The sequence below is a fragment of the Callithrix jacchus genome, chromosome 4, assembly GCF_049354715.1.
Source record: "Callithrix jacchus isolate 240 chromosome 4, calJac240_pri, whole genome shotgun sequence".
NCBI lineage: Eukaryota > Metazoa > Chordata > Mammalia > Primates > Cebidae > Callithrix > Callithrix jacchus.
In genome coordinates this window covers 2794361-2812433 of record NC_133505.1, presented here as the reverse complement: position 1 = coordinate 2812433, position 18073 = coordinate 2794361, and the positions used below count along the sequence as shown (strand labels likewise).

The 18073-nt window shown below is 40.0% G+C and overlaps 1 protein-coding gene across 14 annotated transcripts in view; it reads left to right on the top strand.

Moving 5' to 3' along the window:
• PGBD1 (piggyBac transposable element derived 1) overlaps nt 1-15552 on the top strand; it is a 35922-nt gene extending 20370 nt beyond the window's left edge. For 10 of the 14 annotated variants that reach the window (XM_054254697.2, XM_078368069.1, XM_054254695.2 and 7 more), the window contains 3 exons: nt 9734-9863; nt 10807-10903; nt 13310-15552. In XM_054254697.2, coding sequence (XP_054110672.1) covers nt 9734-9863; nt 10807-10903; nt 13310-14870 — 1788 coding nt within the window. In that variant the 3' untranslated portion in view covers nt 14871-15552. The remainder of the gene's footprint in view (nt 1-9733; nt 9864-10806; nt 10904-13309) is intronic. The other 4 variants (XM_078368067.1, XM_035294695.3, XM_078368065.1 and 1 more) reach the window with 1 other exon arrangement.
• The last annotated feature ends 2521 nt before the right edge of the window (nt 15553-18073 follow it).

The window sequence follows — 18073 nt, the reverse complement described above, 5'->3', positions numbered from 1 at the left end:
GCTGGGTGTTGTACATTGGAGTTGTGTCTAATTGGCCATGTTGGATCATCAGCCTACCCTGTATCTATTTTTAAAAAAAGAGAGAAATAGTAACAAGAAACTTCGCAAAACTTGAGAAAGATATAAATGTCCAGGAATAGGAAGATCTGAGAACACCGAGCAGAGTCATTCCAAGTAAGACTGCCTCAAAGCATATAATAATCAAACTCTTAATGGTCAAGGAAGAAGAGAGGACCTTAAAAGCAGCAAGAGAAGAAACAAATAAGGAGCTCCAACTCATCTGGCAACAGACTTCTCAATGGCAATCATACAGGCCAGGAGAAAGTAGAATAACATTTTCAAAGTACTCAAAGAAAAATACTGACATTCAAGAATATTGTATTTAGGAAAATTATCTTTCATATATGGAGGAGAAAGTCTTTTCCAGTCAAAAGCTGAGAGAATATACCACCACCATACCCATCTTATAAGAAATGCTAAAGGGAATTCTTCAGTCTAAAAGAAAAGAAGACTAATGTACATAAAGAAAACTTTTGAAGGCATAAAAATCACTGATAAAATTAAGTACATGGACAAACCCAGAATACTTTATTACTGTAATGGTGACATACAATATACTCAAAAATGTACTGTGAAGTCCCAAAACATACCTATCAAAAACAATAATAGGACTGGACACAGTGGTTTATGCCTGAAAACCCAGTTCTTTGGGAGGCTGAAGTGGGAGGATTACTTGAGACTAGGAGTTTGAGACCGGCCTGGGCCATATAGTAAGACCCTGACTCTGTACCTGGGGACAGGAGACAGTGAGACCATATCTTCAAAACAAAACAAAACAAATAATAATAGCTAGCAACCTGTTAAGAGATAGATAGTATAAAGTTATAAATTGAGACAATGCAAAGTCAGAATCCAGAAGAATTGAATTAAAGCATAGAATTTTTTTTCTGTGTTTCTGCCTTTGATTCTACTCTCATATTTGGGATCTGAGATAAGTTGTCATTTCTTTTTTTTTTTTCTCTTTTATTTATTTTTATTGCATTTTAGGTCTTGGGGTACATGTGCGGAACATGCAAGACATTTGCATAGGTACACACATGGCAGTGTGTTTTGCTGCCTTCCTCCCCTTCACCCACATTTGACATTTCTTTCCAGGCTATCCCTCCCCAGCTCCCCCCCGCCGCTGTCCCTCCCCTCTTCCCCCCAATAGACCCCAGTGTTTGGTACTCCCTTCCCTGTGTCCATGTGTTCTCATTTTTCATCACCCACCTATGAGTGAGAATATGCGGTATTTCATTTTCTGTTCTTGAGTCAGTTTGCTGAGAATGATGTTCTCCAGATTCATCCATGTCCCTACAAACGACACGAACTCATCATTTTTGATTGCTGCATAATATTCCATGGTGTATATGTGCCACGTTTTCCCAATCCAGTCTATCATCGATGGGCATTTGGGTTGGTTCCAGGTCTTTGCTATTGTAAACAGTGCTGCAATGAACATTCATGTGCATGTGTCCTTATAGTAGAACGATTTATAGTCCTTTGGATAGATACCCAGTAATGGGATTGCTGGGTCAATTGGAATTTCTATTTCTAAGGCCTTGAGGAATCGCCACACTGTCTTCCACATTGGCTGAACTAGTTTACACTCCCACCGTAAGTTGTCATTTCTTTAAAATAACTTATATCTAAAGGTCTTCTTTGTAAGCCTCATGATGACTATGATGCAAACACCTATAACAAACTTCTTAAAAACAGAAGGCAACAAATGAAAACAAACTATAAGAGAAAATCATGCAGCCACACAGGTTTTTCTTTGTTGTGTGAGACAGCGTTTTACTCTTTCACTAAGGCTGGAGTGCTATGGTATCATTTCAGCTCACTGTAACTTCTGCCACTTGAGCTCAAGTGATCCTCCCACCTCAGCCTCCCGAGTAGCTGAAACCACAGGTATGCCCCACCATGCCTGGCTCATTTATTGTAGGGCTGAGGTAAGTTTTTGCCCATCTTGACCTCTCAAAGTGCTGGGATTAAAGGTGTGAGACACCGTGCCTGTCTGTATATAACAATTATAAATAACTATGCATGCAACACCAGAGCTCCCAAGTATATAAAGAAAACATTAATAGATCTAAAAGGAGAGATAGACTGCAATACAATAATAGGAGGAGATTTTAATATCCCAATCTCAGTAATTAACACATCATCCAGACAGAAAATCAACAAAGCAACAGTGGAATTAAACTACAAACTAGATCTGATAACCCTGATATTAACTGGACATGTCATCCAGCTGCTACAGAATGTACATTCATTTCATCAGTACATGGAACATTCTTAAGAATAGACCGTATCTTAGGCCACAAACAAATCTGAACAAGTTTTTAAAAAATGTAAATCATATCAAGTGTCTTTTCTGATCACAATGGAATAAACCTAAAAAGCAATAGCAAGAAAAACCTTGGAAACTACACAGACACATGGAAATTAAATAGCGTGCTTGTGAACAACTAATTTGTCAGGGAAGAAATTAAGACGGAAATTAAAAAATGGCTTGAAACAAATGAAAATAGAAAATGTAACATAGCAGTTTGTAGGATACAGATAAAGCAGTACTAAGAAGGAAATTTATAGCAATAAACACCTATATCCAAAAAGTAAAGAGATATCAAATAAACAGTCTAATGATACACCTCAAGGAACTAGAAAAGCAAGAACAAACCAAACCCAAAATTAGTAGAAGGAAACCAATAATAAAGATTAGAGCAGAAATAATTGAAATTGAGACCAGAAAAACCCCCAGAAGAATAATGAAACAAGAAGTTGGATTTTTTGAAAAGGTAAACAAAATCAACAAGTTAGCTAGATAAACAAAAAAGGAGAAGACCCAAATGATTAAAATCAGAAATGAAAAAGACATAACAGCTGAGACCTCAGAAATACAAAGAACCATTAGAGACTGTTATGAACAACTATATGACAATAAATTGGAAAACCTAGAAGAAATGAATACATTCCTAGATACATGCCAGCTACCAAGATTGGATCATGAAGAAATAGAAAACCTCAGCAAACCAATAATGAGTAACAAGATAGAATCTGTAATAAAAAGTCTTCCATCTAAAGCCCAGGACCTGTTGGCTTCCCTGCTGAATTCTACTAAACATTTAAAAAAGAACTGATGCCAATCCTTTCAAATGCTAAAAAAAAAAAAAAAAAAAAAATTGAAAAGGAGGGGCTACTTCCAAACTCATTCTGTGAGGCCAGCCAAACCAGACTGATACCAAAACCAGATTAGGATACAACATAAAAAGAAAACCATAGAACAATGTCACCATTGAGCATAGATGCAAAAATTCTCAATGAAACACTAGCAAACGGAATTAACAACACATTAAGAAAATCATTCACCATGATCAAGTGGGATTCACTCCAGGGATTCATTTATTTATGCAATAAGTGTGATATATCATATTAATATAATCAGGAACAAAAACCATATGATTATTTCAGTAGATGCTGAAAAGCATTTGATAAAATTCATTGATTTTAGATAAAAACCCTTGTCAAAATTGGTATAAAAGGAACATAAGAGCCGTCTCAAAATAGTAAGAGCTATTTTTTTTTTTTTTTTTTTTTTTGAGACGGGGTTTCGCTCTTGTTACCCAGGCTGGAGTGCAATGGCGCGATCTCGGCTCACCGCAACCTCCGCCTCCTGGGTTCAGGCAATTCTCCTGCCTCAGCCTCCTGAGTAGCTGGGATTACAGGCATGTGCCACCATGCCCAGCTAATTTTTTGTATTTTTAGTGGAGACGGGGTTTCACCATATTGACCAGGATGGTCTGGATCTCTCGTGATCCACCCGCCTCGGCCTCCCAAAGTGCTGAGATTACAGGCTTGAGCTACCGCGCCTGGCCTATTTTTTTTTTTTTTTCTTTGAGACGGAGTTTCGCTTTCGTTACCCAGGCTGGAGTGCAGTGGCGCGATCTCGGCTCACCGCAACCTCTGCCTCCTGGGTTCAGACAATTCTCCTGCCTCAGCCTCCTGAGTAGCTGGGATTACAGGCACGCGCCACCATGCCCAGCTAATTTTTTGTATTTTTAGTAGAGACGGCGTTTCACCATGTTGACCAGGATGGTCTCGATCCCTTGACCTCGTGATCCACCCGCCTCGGCCTCCCAAAGGTAAGAGCCATATTGACAGACCCACAGCTGACATTGTACTGAACAGGGACAAACTGAAGACCTTTTCTCTAAGGACTGGAACAAGACCAGGATGCCCACTCTCACCACTGTTCAACATAATACTGAAAATCCTGGCCGGAGCAATTAAGCAAGAGAGAGAAGTAAATGGCATCCAAATTGGATAGCAAAAAGTAACATTAGTCTGTTCACAGATGATATAATCTTATACCTAGAAAAACCTGAAAACTACAAAAAGATTGTTAGTGCTAATAAGCAAGTAAAGTTGCAGGATAAAACATCAATACACAAAAGTCAGTAGCATTTATATACTCCAATAGTGAACAATCTGAAAGAGAAACCAAGAAAATTAATCACATTTACAGTAGCCACAAAAAATGTAAAATACCTAGGGAATTAAAATACTAAACACCAAAAAATTTAAAAATTAAATGTAACTTAATTTAGTGTTTAAATTACCCAAGGTATTTTGTAATTTTTAGTATTTTATTTATAATGTAGTATTTAATTTAAATACTATATATAAGGAAAACTAAAACTCTCATGGAACAAATTGAAGAGGACATAAAAACAGTGGAAATATATTCCATGCTCATGAATTGGAAAAATGGTTATTATTAAAATGACAGTACTTCCCAAAGCAATTTACAGATTCAGTGCAATCTATCAAAATACCAATGACATTCTTCACAAAAATCGGGAAAAAAAATCATGTGATGAGCCCTAAATCCAATGACTCCTATTTTTTTTTTTTGACTCCTATTCTTATAAGAAATCCATATTTCCAAATTGACCAAAGGGTTGTAAAATGAAAGAAAGATGCCCGAGTAAAGACATACACACAGGGAGAATGCCATATGATGACTGAGGTGGAGATTTGTATAACACATCTACAAGCCAAGGGACTCCGAGAATTGCTGACAAACACTAAAAACTTGAAGAGAGGCAAGGAAAATTACCCCATAGAGCTTTTTTTAAAAATTTTTTAAATTATTATTTTTTTAAATTGCATTTTAGGATTTGGGGTACATGTGAAGAACATGCAAGATAGTTGCATAGGTACACACGTGACAGTGTGATTTGCTGCCTTCCTCCCTTCACCTATATCTGGCATTTCTCCCCATGCTATCTCTCCCCAACTCCCCACCCCCTGCTGTCCCTCCCCTATTTCACCCCAACAGACCCCAGTGTGATGCTCCCCTCCCTGTGTCCAGGTCTTTTCACTGTTCAACACCCACCTATGAGTGAGAACATGTGGTGTTTGATTTTCTGTTCTTGTGTCGGTTTGCTGAAAATGATGGTTTCCAGGTTCATCCATGTCCCTACAAAGGACACGAACTCATTGTTTTTGATGGCTGCATAATATTCCATGGCGTATATGTGCTACATTTTTCCTGTCCAGTCTATCATCGATGGGCATTTGGGTTGGTTCCAGGTCTTAGCTATTGTAAACAGTGCTGCAATGAACATTCATGTGCATGTGTCCTTATAGTAGAACGATTTATAATTTTTTGGATATATACCCAGTAATGGGATTGCTGGGTCAAATGGAATTTCTATTTCTAGGTCCTTGAGGAATTGCCACACTGTCTTCCACAATGGTTGAACTAATTTACACTCCCACCAGCAGTGTAAAAGTGTTCCTATTTCTCCACATCCTCTCCAGCATCTGTTGTCTCCAGATTTTTTTAATGATCGCCATTCTAACTGGTGTGAGATGACATCTCCCAGAGAGCTTTCAAAGATAACGTGGCCCTACTGATATCTTGATTTTGGATTTCTAGCCTCCAGAAATATGAGAGAATACAATTCTGTTGTTTTCCACTATTGAGGTTGTGGTACTTTGTTACGAGAGCCGTAGGAAAGCAATATAAGTTACAAGACAAATTATGAACAGATAAAGGGGAGAAAATATGGTATGATATTACAGATAGAACCCCTTTATTGTGTTTCATTTTATTTGCTTTGCAGATACTGCTTCTTTTTTTTTTTTTTTTAACAAGTTGAAAGTTAGTGGCAACCGTGTGTGGAACAAGTCTATGAGGCCCATTTTTCTAACAGTATGTGCTCACTTTGTGTCTCTGTCACATTCCGGCAATCCTGCAGTGTTTCAAGCTTTATTATTTTTATGCCTGTCATGGTGATCTGTGATCACGTATTTCTGATGTTACTATTGTGTTTGTTTTGCTGTGCCACAAACCATGCTTAAGATGGCAAACCTAATTAATAAACATTGTATGTGTCCCGCCTGCTCCACTGACCAGCCATTTCCTATCTCTTTTCCTTTCCTTGGTTCTTGCTATGTCCTGAGACACAATAATATTGAAATGAAGCCAATTATAATAATACTACTACCGTGGCCTCTAAGTGTTCGAGTGAAAGGAAGAGTCACATGCCTCTCAGATGAAATCGAAAGCTAGAAGTGATTAAGCATAGAAAGGCATGTCGAAAGCAGAGATCGACCAAAAGGCTGGAGGCTTCTCGTGCCAAAGAGGCAAGCTGTGAATGCAAAGGAACTGTTCTTGAAGAAAATGAAAGTGTCATGCTGATGAACATACAAATGATAGGAAAGCAAAAAAAAAACAAAAAAACAAACACACCAACCATGGCACTGCCTCTAGCCAAAGACTAACCCAGAGCGAATCCCTTCCTTTCTTCAGTTCTGTGAAGCTGAGAGAAGTGAGGAAGCTACAAAAGAATAATTGGAAGCTGGCACAGGTTGGTCCATGAGGTGTAAGGAAGAAGCCGTCTCCATAAAATGCATCAGCAACAAGTGCTGATGTAAATGCTACAGCAGGTTATCCAGATCTAGCAAAATTACTAATGAAGGTGGCTACAATAAACAGGTATTCAATGTAGGTGAAACTACCTGGTATTGGAAGATGCCATCTAGGACTTCGATTGCTAGAGAGGAGAGGTCAATGCCTGGCTTCAAAACTTCAAAGGACAGTCTGACTCCTGTTAGGGGCTTACGCAGTTGGTGACTTTAAAGTGGAAGCAAGTGCTCATTTCTCGTCCTGAAAATCCCAGGGTCCATAGAATTATGCTAACTCTACTCTGCCTGTGCCCTAGAAAGGAACAACAAAGCCTGGATGATAGCATGTCTGTTCACAGCATGGTTTACTGAATATTTTAAGCCTACTGTTGAGATGTAGTACTCAAAAAAACAAAAACAAAAAACTGATTTCTTTGAAAATATTACTGCTTATTCACAGAGCACCTTGTCACACAAGAGCTCTGAAGGAGAGGTACAAGGAAATAAATGTTTTCAAGTGTGCTAATACAATGCACATTTTGTAGCCCATGGATCAGGGAGTAATTTTAAGTCATTAGTTGAGAAATACATTTTGTAAGGCTATAGCTGCCATAGGTAATGATTTCTTTGATGGATCTGGGCAAGGTAAATTAAAAACCTTCTCGAAATGATTCCTCATTCTAGATGCCATTAAGAACATTTGTGATTCAAGGAAGGAGGTAAAAGTACCAGCATTAACAGGAGTTTGGAAGAAATTGGCTCCAACCTTCTGGTTGTCCTTGAGGGGTTTAGTACTAGAGTGGATTAAGTAGCTGCAGATGTGGTGGGAAGGACTAGAACTAGAAGTGGAACCTGAAGATTTGACTGAGTTGCTGTAATCTCATGATAAAACTTGAACCAATAAGTTACTTCTTATGGATGAGCAAAGAAAGTGGCTTCCTGAGATGGAATCTACCCCTGGTGAAGCACTGTTGAAATGACAGCAAAGGATTTAGAATGTTACATAAACTTAATTTACAAAGCAGCAGCGGAGTTTGAGATGAGGGACTACAATTTTGAAAGAAGTTCTACCGTGGATAAAACGCTATCAAACAACATCACGTGTTACAGAGAAATTTTTTGTTAAAGGAAGAGTCAATCAAGGTGGCTAATGTTACTGTTGTCTTATGTCTTATGTCAAGAAATTGCCACAGCCGGCCGGGCACGGTGGCTCAAGCCTGTAATTCCAGCACTTTGGGAGGCCGAGGTGGGTGGATCATGAGGTCAACAGATCGAGACCATCCTGGTCAACATGGTGAAACCCCGTCTCTACTAAAAATACAAAAAATTAGCTGGGCATGGTGGCGCGTGCCTGTAATCCCAGCTACTCAGGAGGCTGAGGCAGGAGAATTGCCTGAACCCAGGAGGCGGAGGTTGCGGTGAGCTGAGATCGCGCCATTGCACTCCAGCCTGGGAAACAAGAGCAAAACTCTGTCTCAAAAAAAAAAAAAAAAATATTGCCACAGCCACCCAAACCTTCCACAACTACCACACTAATCAGTCTGTAGCCTTCAACATTGCAGAAGACCCTCTACCCACAAAAACATTACAACTCTCTGAAGGCTCAGATGATTATTAGCATTTTTTAGCAATGAAGTATTTTTTAAATTAAGATATATACATTTTTAGACATAATGCTTATGTGCACTTATAGACCACATAGTATAGTGTAAACATAACTTTCTCATGCACTTGAAAGTCAAGAAGTTTATATGACTTGCTTTATTGTGATACTTGCTTTACTGAGGTGGTCTAAACTGAACCTGCAGTATCTCTGAGGTATGCCTGTGTTTAAATGAGGTGGGCTTTGCTTTTTATTATCAAAATAATTATGTGTTTGTAGTTTGGGTAGGGTGGTGATGAGTTAAAGAGAAAATGTCTTCTGTCTTGAAACCCCCTCAAAACAGACATTCATTTTGTAAAAGACTCGCACTATATCCTTTCTCAGGCCACAAGAAAGAGAAAGTAGATTGGAAAATGAGAGAAAGTCAAGACGTTAATGAAACCATGTGATAGCCCTTTGAGGACAGTGTCAGGGAGATGGAGAATCTCAGACCTTGTCCGAAATAAACAATTTCAATGTATGACTTTTATAGCCTACATGTAATTACTAGCTTTAAAGTGTTTTTAAACAATCTTTATTCATGAAATTCAGTGAAATTTCCACACTTACATTAGATTCCATGTCTGTTAAAAGGAGTCCCAAAACTCCATTATGTATTTGTAATCAGTTTAATTGCATTTGTCACAACTGCAATATTATATGGAGGTGCTGTTCAACCAAATACATAGAAACTGCTGTAAAACAGTGTGTGGAACAGTCCGAGTGAGCCAACTTTTGTGACAATGTCTTTAATCGACTTTGAATTACTGATTTTTTTCGTTATCATCCTATAAAAACTCTTCAGGATTGTATGTTTCAGTGCGGTTGATGTATATTGATTGTAGGTTTGGCTCAGCAGGACACTCAAAAGTCCTGCAGGATGAGGAAGAATTCTTTGTAGTGTGGGACTGTCCCACCTGTTGCAAGATGCCTAGCATTTCTGGCCTCATCCTCTGAATGGCATTGGCATGAGGTGGTGGTGAGCTTCATTGTTGTGAACAGAAAGGTTCCCACAAATTTACAAAATGCCCTGAGTGGCTGGAGCTACTGGTCTACAGTGTGATAGTCAACACTCTTCACAAGTGGATTCCTTACCACAGTGAAAACAGAGGCTTTCTTTTTTTGTCTTTTTAGACACTGGTGAAGACTGAGGAAGGAACAGCCCAGGCCCTTGCTAAAGAGAAGTGGCCGCATCTGAGTCTGGCTCAGAGGAACCTCTGTGGTAACTCAGCTCAGGAAACAGTTAGGAGCCTCAGCCTGATGAGTAAGCCCAGGCCTCTGGGCCTCTCTCTGTACTCTCATTTTCCCATCACTCACCCGGCTTGGCCCTTGGGACCCCGCATTTCCTACAGACCCCCACCCTTCCTTTCGCTTCTTCTGGCCTCTGCCTCCAGACTTCTAGCTCTTATCATTTTGCATCCTTCCCAATCACGTTTTCTTCTGTTGCTAATCAGCTTACTGATTCTCGTGGTTATCTTCTCTGAGCATCCCTCCCAGTTGCCTGATTCCTTCAGTCATCTGAAAAACGATCAAAAGGATCCTTTTTCTTCCCTATCAAGGATTCCATATAACTTGTCATTTCAGATATCCCTTTATACTTGGAAGCCCCATGAACACCTCTGCCTGATCTTATCTTTACCTCAGAGGAAGTCATCTTCACTGTCTAAGAACACTGCTGTTCATGTTTAATTTAATTTTTTTTTTTAGTTTTTTTAGAGATAGGGGTCTCACTCTGTTGCCCATACTGGAGCATAATATCACTATGATAGTTCATGGCAGCCTCAAACTCCTGGGCTCAAGCAATCCTCCCACCTCAGCCCCTAAACAGCTGGGACTATACGCAGCAAATTTTTCTGTAGACAGAGTCTCACTGTTGCCCAGGCTGGCCTTGAACTCCTGGCCTGAAGAAGTCCCACCGCAGCCTCCCAAAACACCCAGCCTAATTTTCTTGAAATGTGCTCTGCCCTGTTGGGCCCTTTCTCCAGCTGGGCCTTGGTGCTTTAATGACCCTTTCTTAGCATTTTCCCATACCATGCTACGTTTTGTAAAATTGCTGAAACTGGGCACCCTTGAAACACTAGTGTGTTTTTTTGTTTGTTTAATTTGGAACATCTATTCCCTACCCTGGAATTTTGCTTTTGTTTTTGTTTTTTTTCCTCAAAATTCACAGAACAGATGACATTTAAATCATTAATGTTATATTTTAGCTGAAGAAATTGTAACTAAAGATAGATTGTTTAATGCAAAGCAAGAAACTTCTGAAGAAATAGAAAAAGGTGGAGAGGCCTCAGGAATGCCCAACAGGTGAGTGTCCATGGTCCTCAGTGGATCAAATGCTGCAGATATAAAAAATTGGAATGGAATCAAAGAAACCAGTTGGTCAAAAGCCTGCTTCCCTCTAATAAGATAGGACGACTGCCACTCTCACTTCTGTGATCATAGGGGGTCCATGCCAAGAAACTGACCTATTCAAAATTTTCAGTATGCCATAAATTGACTTGCAGTTGCCTCCAAGAAGCCTGTCCTGATCCAGTCTGTCCTGCTTGATTCTCTTCCCTGGGCTCCCTTACATTTTTATGGAGCCATAGAGAAGCCAGAAGGCAGATAATTTAACAAGAGTGAGGGCTGCAGGTGAAGCTGCCATGGCAGTTAAGGAAGGAATGTCAGAGCAGAAGAGGACAAGCAGGGTACAGGTTGAGCATTCCAAATCTGAAATGTCCCAGAATCTGAGCTGTTTTGAGTACCAGCACGATGCTCAAAGGAGATGCTCACTGGGGCATTTTGGTTTTTGGATCTTTGATTAGGGATGCTCAACTGGTATAATGCAGATATTCCAACATCTGAAAAAAATCCAAACTTCAAAAGCTGCTGGCCCCAAGCATTTCAGATAAGGAGAAATTAACCTGTATTTTCAACCCCTGTTAAGAGACCTGAACGGGTCAAATCATCCATGTCTTCACCTATGCCTAGGCACAGGTCAAAAAAAAAGTCAGCTGACGAAGTAGAAATGAATGACAGTCACGGTGCTTTCTAAGTGCTGGTTGTGGGGATTGATGAACTTGTAACAGATACTCATATGCAAAGCAGGAAACTTCTGAGGAAATTGAAAAAGGTGGAGAAGGTTCAGGAAGGCCCAACATTCTGAGGCTTCTCAGGAATGGAGAAAGAGAGGGAGCGAATCACAAACAGAGGGTTGGCTTCTGGTGAAGCCATTTGGTCCTCAGAGACTTGAGAAAAGAGGAGAAAGGAAGCAAGGTGGGATACTTGACTAAAGAATAGAGAGGGGGTGGGAACTTTCCTTATTGACATTTGTTCATCTTAGAGAAACTGGGAGCTAAATCTCAGCTAAAATAGAAATATCTTAAAGCTTAAGAAGAGAAATGACATTTTGCATTAAGATTAGCGAAGACTGAGCCAAGCTCCACCAAAGGAAGAGAAATAACTTTCAGCAACTTAGAGCAGAGTTATACAGCTGAAGAATAGGAATCTGCTATTATGCCTGTGAGGTACACTTAGTATCAGGCAGCTATCAGGTAATGCACAGTGCCTATGAGAATAAAAATACTCATGACAAAAAGTCTGAAGGTAGGTTATTTCAGGTTTGGTACAATAGCTTAACCATGGTATCAAAGATCTAGCCCCTGCCCTCTCTCTAGTCCCCCTCTCTCACCTCCACCCTACTTTCTTAGCTCACTCTTTTCTCCCATTTCTCACTCCCATTTCCTTCCCTCACAATATTGGATGTAATGCAATGTAGATCTTAGAGTTTACATATCAACAGTAGAAAGACTCTTTGTGATCAAGGAACATCACTGACATTATGGATATCAGGGAACTTTAAGAGGGATGTGTTGAACACATTCAGACATTGAAGACACCCTGGATGATAAATGTGTTCAGTAAAGAAATGTATGTAGTATAAATTATATTAAAATATACCCTTCTTGCTTGTTAAATGTCTTTGAAAACTTGACTAGTTTGCCAACAGAACACTAATAAATTAAATGCACATATCTAAAAATTAAAAAGTTTGTGTAAAATAATACTTTTCATCTTTGTAACTTTAGCTTCCTTCCTTGTAAGCCTCAAAAATCATTCCAAGTGCAATGAGTTTAGTTTCATTTGTTTTTCCCCAGGGTAGTATGTCCATCAGATGACCCTTTTACATTCAGAAACTCTGTGAGAGGTGTGAGGAGACCTGATATATCACCTTTTTTTCTTGTTCAAGTTCAGAACAAATTGACAGGGATGTGGGAGTAAAATAGATGGTTCTGGAAACCTTAGTTTCTTAGTTTCCAGACAGAAGTTAGACTGGCTAAAAACAGCTCAAAGGCAGAGCTAAATAGGCTTGTACTGGCAGAGGAGGAGTGTAGCAGATTTCCCTCTGCTTAGGTCTTCTCAGTGCAACTTGGGGCAACAGGGGGCATGGAATGTCAGGAGCTCCTAAATAGAACAGAGGGAGGGGCATACCAAGGATGCCGAGTTCTTTCTCCCAGGTTCAAGTTAGTTCTATCATAAAGAGTGAGTGAGAAGTGGAGAGCAGCTAGAAATGTTCAATCTAGCCAGAGTCCTTCCCATGGAAACAAGAGAAATAAGTAAGTACCCCCACACACACCCTAAACCCCAGAAGATTAAAGCTTCAGCAGATTTATCATGTGAGAGAGAATATGACTGAGGATTTTTATAACATGCTCTTTTTTTCTTTCTCAGAGGGTGTGCACTCCAGATTCCTTGTAGTACTCCTATCCCTACTGAAAGGACAGTTGCACATTTGAACACTGTGAAGGGCCATCACCCAGGTGACCTGTGGGCCCGGATGCACATCTCATCCTTGGAATATGCTGCAGGAGACATTACTCGAAAAGCGAGAAAAAAAGACAAAGCTCGAGTGAGTGAACTGCTCCAAGGCCTTGCATTCTCTGGTGACTCAGATGTGGAAAAAGATAATGAGCCTGAGACACAGCCTGCTCTAAAGAAGTTAAAGGTGTCACGTTTCCCAGAAAACAGTTGGACCAAAAGAGACATTAAACCCAACTTTCCAAGCTGGTCAGCGCTGGATTCTGGACTTTTGAATCTCAAGAGTGAAAAGTTGAACCCAGTAGAACTTTTTGAATTATTTTTTGATGATGAAACATTCAACTTAATTGTCAAGGAAACCAATAATTATGCTTCTCAGAAAAATGTCAGCTTGGAAGTCACAGTTCAAGAAATGAGGTGTGTGTTTGGTGTCCTGCTTTTGAGTGGATTTATGAGGCGTCCTAGAAGGGGAATGTATTGGGAAATCTCTGACACCGATCAGAACCTGGTTAGAGATGCAATCAGAAGGGACAGATTTGAATTGATTTTCTCAAACCTGCACTTTGCAGATAATGGCCACCTAGATCAAAAAGATAAGTTTACAAAGTTGAGGCCTCTCATAAAACAAATGAATAAAAATTTCCTCTTGTATGCTCCCCTAGAAGAAAACTATTGCTTTGATAAGTCCATGTGTGAATGCTTTGATAGTGACCAATTCCTGAATGGAAAGCCTATTAGAATTGGCTATAAAATTTGGTGTGGTACAACCACACAGGGTTATCTGGTTTGGTTTGAGCCCTATCAAGAAGAATCAGCTGTGAAGGTAGATGAGGATCCTGACCTCGGGTTAGGTGGAAATCTAGTGATGAACTTCGCTGATGTTCTTTTAGAAAGAGGTCAGTATCCCTATCACCTGTGTTTTGATAGCTTCTTTACCAGTGTGAAATTGTTGTCAGCCTTGAAAAAGAAGGGGGTGAGAGCAACTGGAACAATTCTTGAGAACAGGACTGAAAAATGTCCCCTTATGAATGTAGAACATATGAAAAAAATGGAGAGAGGGTATTTCGATTTCCAAGTAGAGGAAAACAAAGAGATAATTTTGTGTCGTTGGTATGGGGATGACATTATCAGTCTGTGCTCCAATGCTGTGGGCATAGAACCAGTCAGTGAGATAAGCTGTTGTGCTGCCGATGATGAAGAAATCCCTCAGATAAGTCAACCGTCCATAGTAAAAGTGTATGATGAATGCAAGGAAGGTGTAGCTAAAATGGATCAAATTATTTCAAAATATAGGGTGAGGATAAGAAGCAAGAAATGGTACTCAGTTTTGGTGAGCTACATGATTGATGCAGCCATGAACAATGCATGGCACCTGCACAGAGCCTGTAACCCAGGTGCTTCTCTAGACCCATTGGACTTTTGGAGATTTGTTGCGCATTTCTACTTGGAACACAATGCCGATCTGTCGGAGTAAGGCACATAAAATGGACACAGTGCAGACACAAATAAGACGTAGAAAAATAATAACTGTACATGGCTGCTGTACCCTCCCAAAGCAAATCTGATATATGTAATGAAGTTATTAATCAATTAATACTTTTAAAAATCAGATATTTATATGGAATTTCAAAGACTATTGTAACAAATAATGTTAAAAATTATCTGTGAAAATGTTGAACTGTAGTACCTTTATGTCATATTTTGTATCAGACACAGGAAATAATTTACTTGTTCAATTGACTATTTTGTGCATTTAAAGAATGAAATCCTATCTCTTAAAAAATTCCCTGGAGAATGCCATTTTAAAAATGCAAGCAATGTCATAGTAACTGTAGAATGGTGCTGACTCCGTAGTTCCAACTAGAGACACGGCCTATGAAGTAAGAATGATCTAAACAAAACATAGGTGGTAAGAGACTAAAAACCTTAGCATTGGTGTAAAACTGGATCGGATTGTGTGCAGGTGAGAAGGGTCAGGCATGGATACTGAAGGAGAATGCTATAAAGGAAAAACCAGAGGTAAAGCAGTGCCTTTGAATATTGAAAGGATAGGTGTAGCCTATGGTGACTGTGTGAATTGGCAGCAGAAGCAGAAGAGTAAAGAAAACCGAGGAAACATGAAGCAAATCAGAATAACAAGTCACCATGAGAGTGAAGGAAAAGAAGAGAGTAAAGCAACATAAAGCCCATGTTGAAATCACCTGAAGAGATGTCTGGGTTTAAGGTCATCACTGAACTGATGGAACTGACTCAGTGAACTTAAGGAGAAACACCTGGAAAAGTGAACAATATGGACTGTGATTCCTTAGTGTTGAAGTCTACTATTGGCGGATTAGTCTGCTGGGTAGAGAAGACAGGTTCCAGCTCATTTCTGTGGGTTATAGCCACAACAGCTCCTTACCTTTCTTTCATATCCTAAAATTTACAGTCCCTTTCTTGGCTGGAAGGCACGTGGTCAGGTTTGAATTCTTTGAAGGCATGTTTATTATGTGGATGACTGGTGAAAGTGTAAGCTGTGCGTATTGTAGTCACAGATTCACCTATTCCATATAAGATGTTCAAAGAAAATAGAAATTCATTAGTTCCTGTAGTCAATCTTATATTTGTGAAATACATCACCAGGATGGTTTTTACTTTTAAATGATGGAGTGTCTGGTGTCTGCCCACAAAAGGATGTTAATAGAATGCACAACAGAGAGATTCCGAAGCTTCTGGTGCTGGAGCAGTTCTTGACCATCCTGCTTGAGAAGATCTAGGCCTCAATGAGAGAGCATCGTCCAGAAACTGGAGAAGAGGCTGTGAGCTGCTTGGCTATGTAGAACAGAAGCACTGATGGATCAAGATAACAGGAGAGAAGGTAGAAGATTTGGAGGTATAAAGCCAGAACGAGGGGCACTGACAGATTGGTGGTAAGGAGACTATTTCTGAGCAACTTCAGTCTCTAATGAGCCAAGTTGAAGTTATTAGTTATTTGCATTTTTCTTTTCAACTTTCAAATATCAATCTTGCAGCCCTTGAATGGTCTAATGAAACACTGATTTTTCTACATCCTGAAAATCTCTTCTCTAAGGATTTAGCTCTTATTCTCATAATAATTTGTGCAGAAACCTACTGATTCAAGGTCCAGCCTGTCTCCATTAAAAGAACATAATCTTGAAGGAAAATTACTTTTGAGGGCACTGAAGGCACCCTTAGTCATCCAGCTTCAGCCCATAAAGACCCAGGTAAATGAGCACCTTTCAAAAGACTGGTGAGAAGCAGAGTTTCTTCTGAGATGGAAGTATTGCCAACTAGAGACACAGAAGTAATCTTTGGTCCCATTTTTAATTCATTTCCCCTTTCATTAAAACTCTACTTGGCCAGGCATGGTGGCTCACACCTGTAAACCCAGCACTTTGGGAGGCCGAGGTGGGCAGATCACCTGAAGTCAGGAGTTTGAGACCAGCCTGACCAATATGATGAAACCCCATCTCTACTAAAAATACGAAAATTAGCCAGGCGTCGTGGCACTTGCCTGTGGTCCCAGCTACTCAGTAGATGGAGACAGGAGAACTGCTTAAACTGAAGAGGCGGAGGTTGCAGTGAGCTGAGATAACACCATTGCACTCCAGCATGGGCAACAAAACTGTTTTTAAAAAGCCTCTACTTTATCCATCTTCTCATGCCCAGTTGACGCATACAAAATATTCATTAGTTAAATGAATGAATGAAGGTAGGTGAGCAGAACCGACATCTACCCATTCCTTCTGGAGACAAAGTATGTTTGGCCTCTTGTTTGTGTTTAGTCTGTGTCTCAGCACAGACATGAGAGAAGTGACTATAGCCTTTACCATAAGAGGGTGAATGTGACCTTCTGAGAATGTGTGATCAGTGCTTAAGACACCTTCACATTAGCATGTAAATGTGTACACACTATTACGTAGCCACTACGCACAATTCTCAAGACTTAACCATGGCTCCAGGACCATGTGAAGAACCCTGTGTACTGCCCTCTGCTCCAGTCTTAGGGTGTCACTTCCCTTGGGCTCCACATTTACTTCTCAACTGTAGAGTGGTATATTCACTGCCATGCGGAGTGTGGGTTAGGCTCAGAGTTAATCTGCCCAAGGTTACATGGCTGAAATTCAAAAACTTTATGAGACCAAGACCACATACAGTCCACTATTTAGGCTTTTTCATAACATACTGTCTCTATCTTCTGCACAGCTGATACTCAGAGTTGCTCTTCAGAACTTTCACAGTTATTGTTTAGAGACTGGCTTGGGGAGGGGGAGGGTCAAGGAAGGCTCTGGTGGGCATTCAGGCAACATCACAGAACTGTGGTCTGAATGATGGCAAAGAGGTGGAACGGTGTGAATAGATTCAAGAGATATTAGAGGTGGGTGGTAGGCGAGGGTCATTAGGTGTCTTCTTTGATACCTGGGTGGTCGGTGATATTATTTGCGTAATTATGGAACCCTGGAGAAGAGAAAAGCAGATTTAGAAAATGGGACATATTAAGTGCAGCCTTTGATAACTGCCAAGTGGGGACGGCTCTAAACATCAGGGCAGACAGGAAAGTGAAATAAGAAGTTATTATGTAATTATTTCCTGCCTACGTCAGCAATTACTATCTGCATCACTCACCATATAACTAAAACGTGCACAGTTTCTTTATCTACTTGTTGATTGATGGGA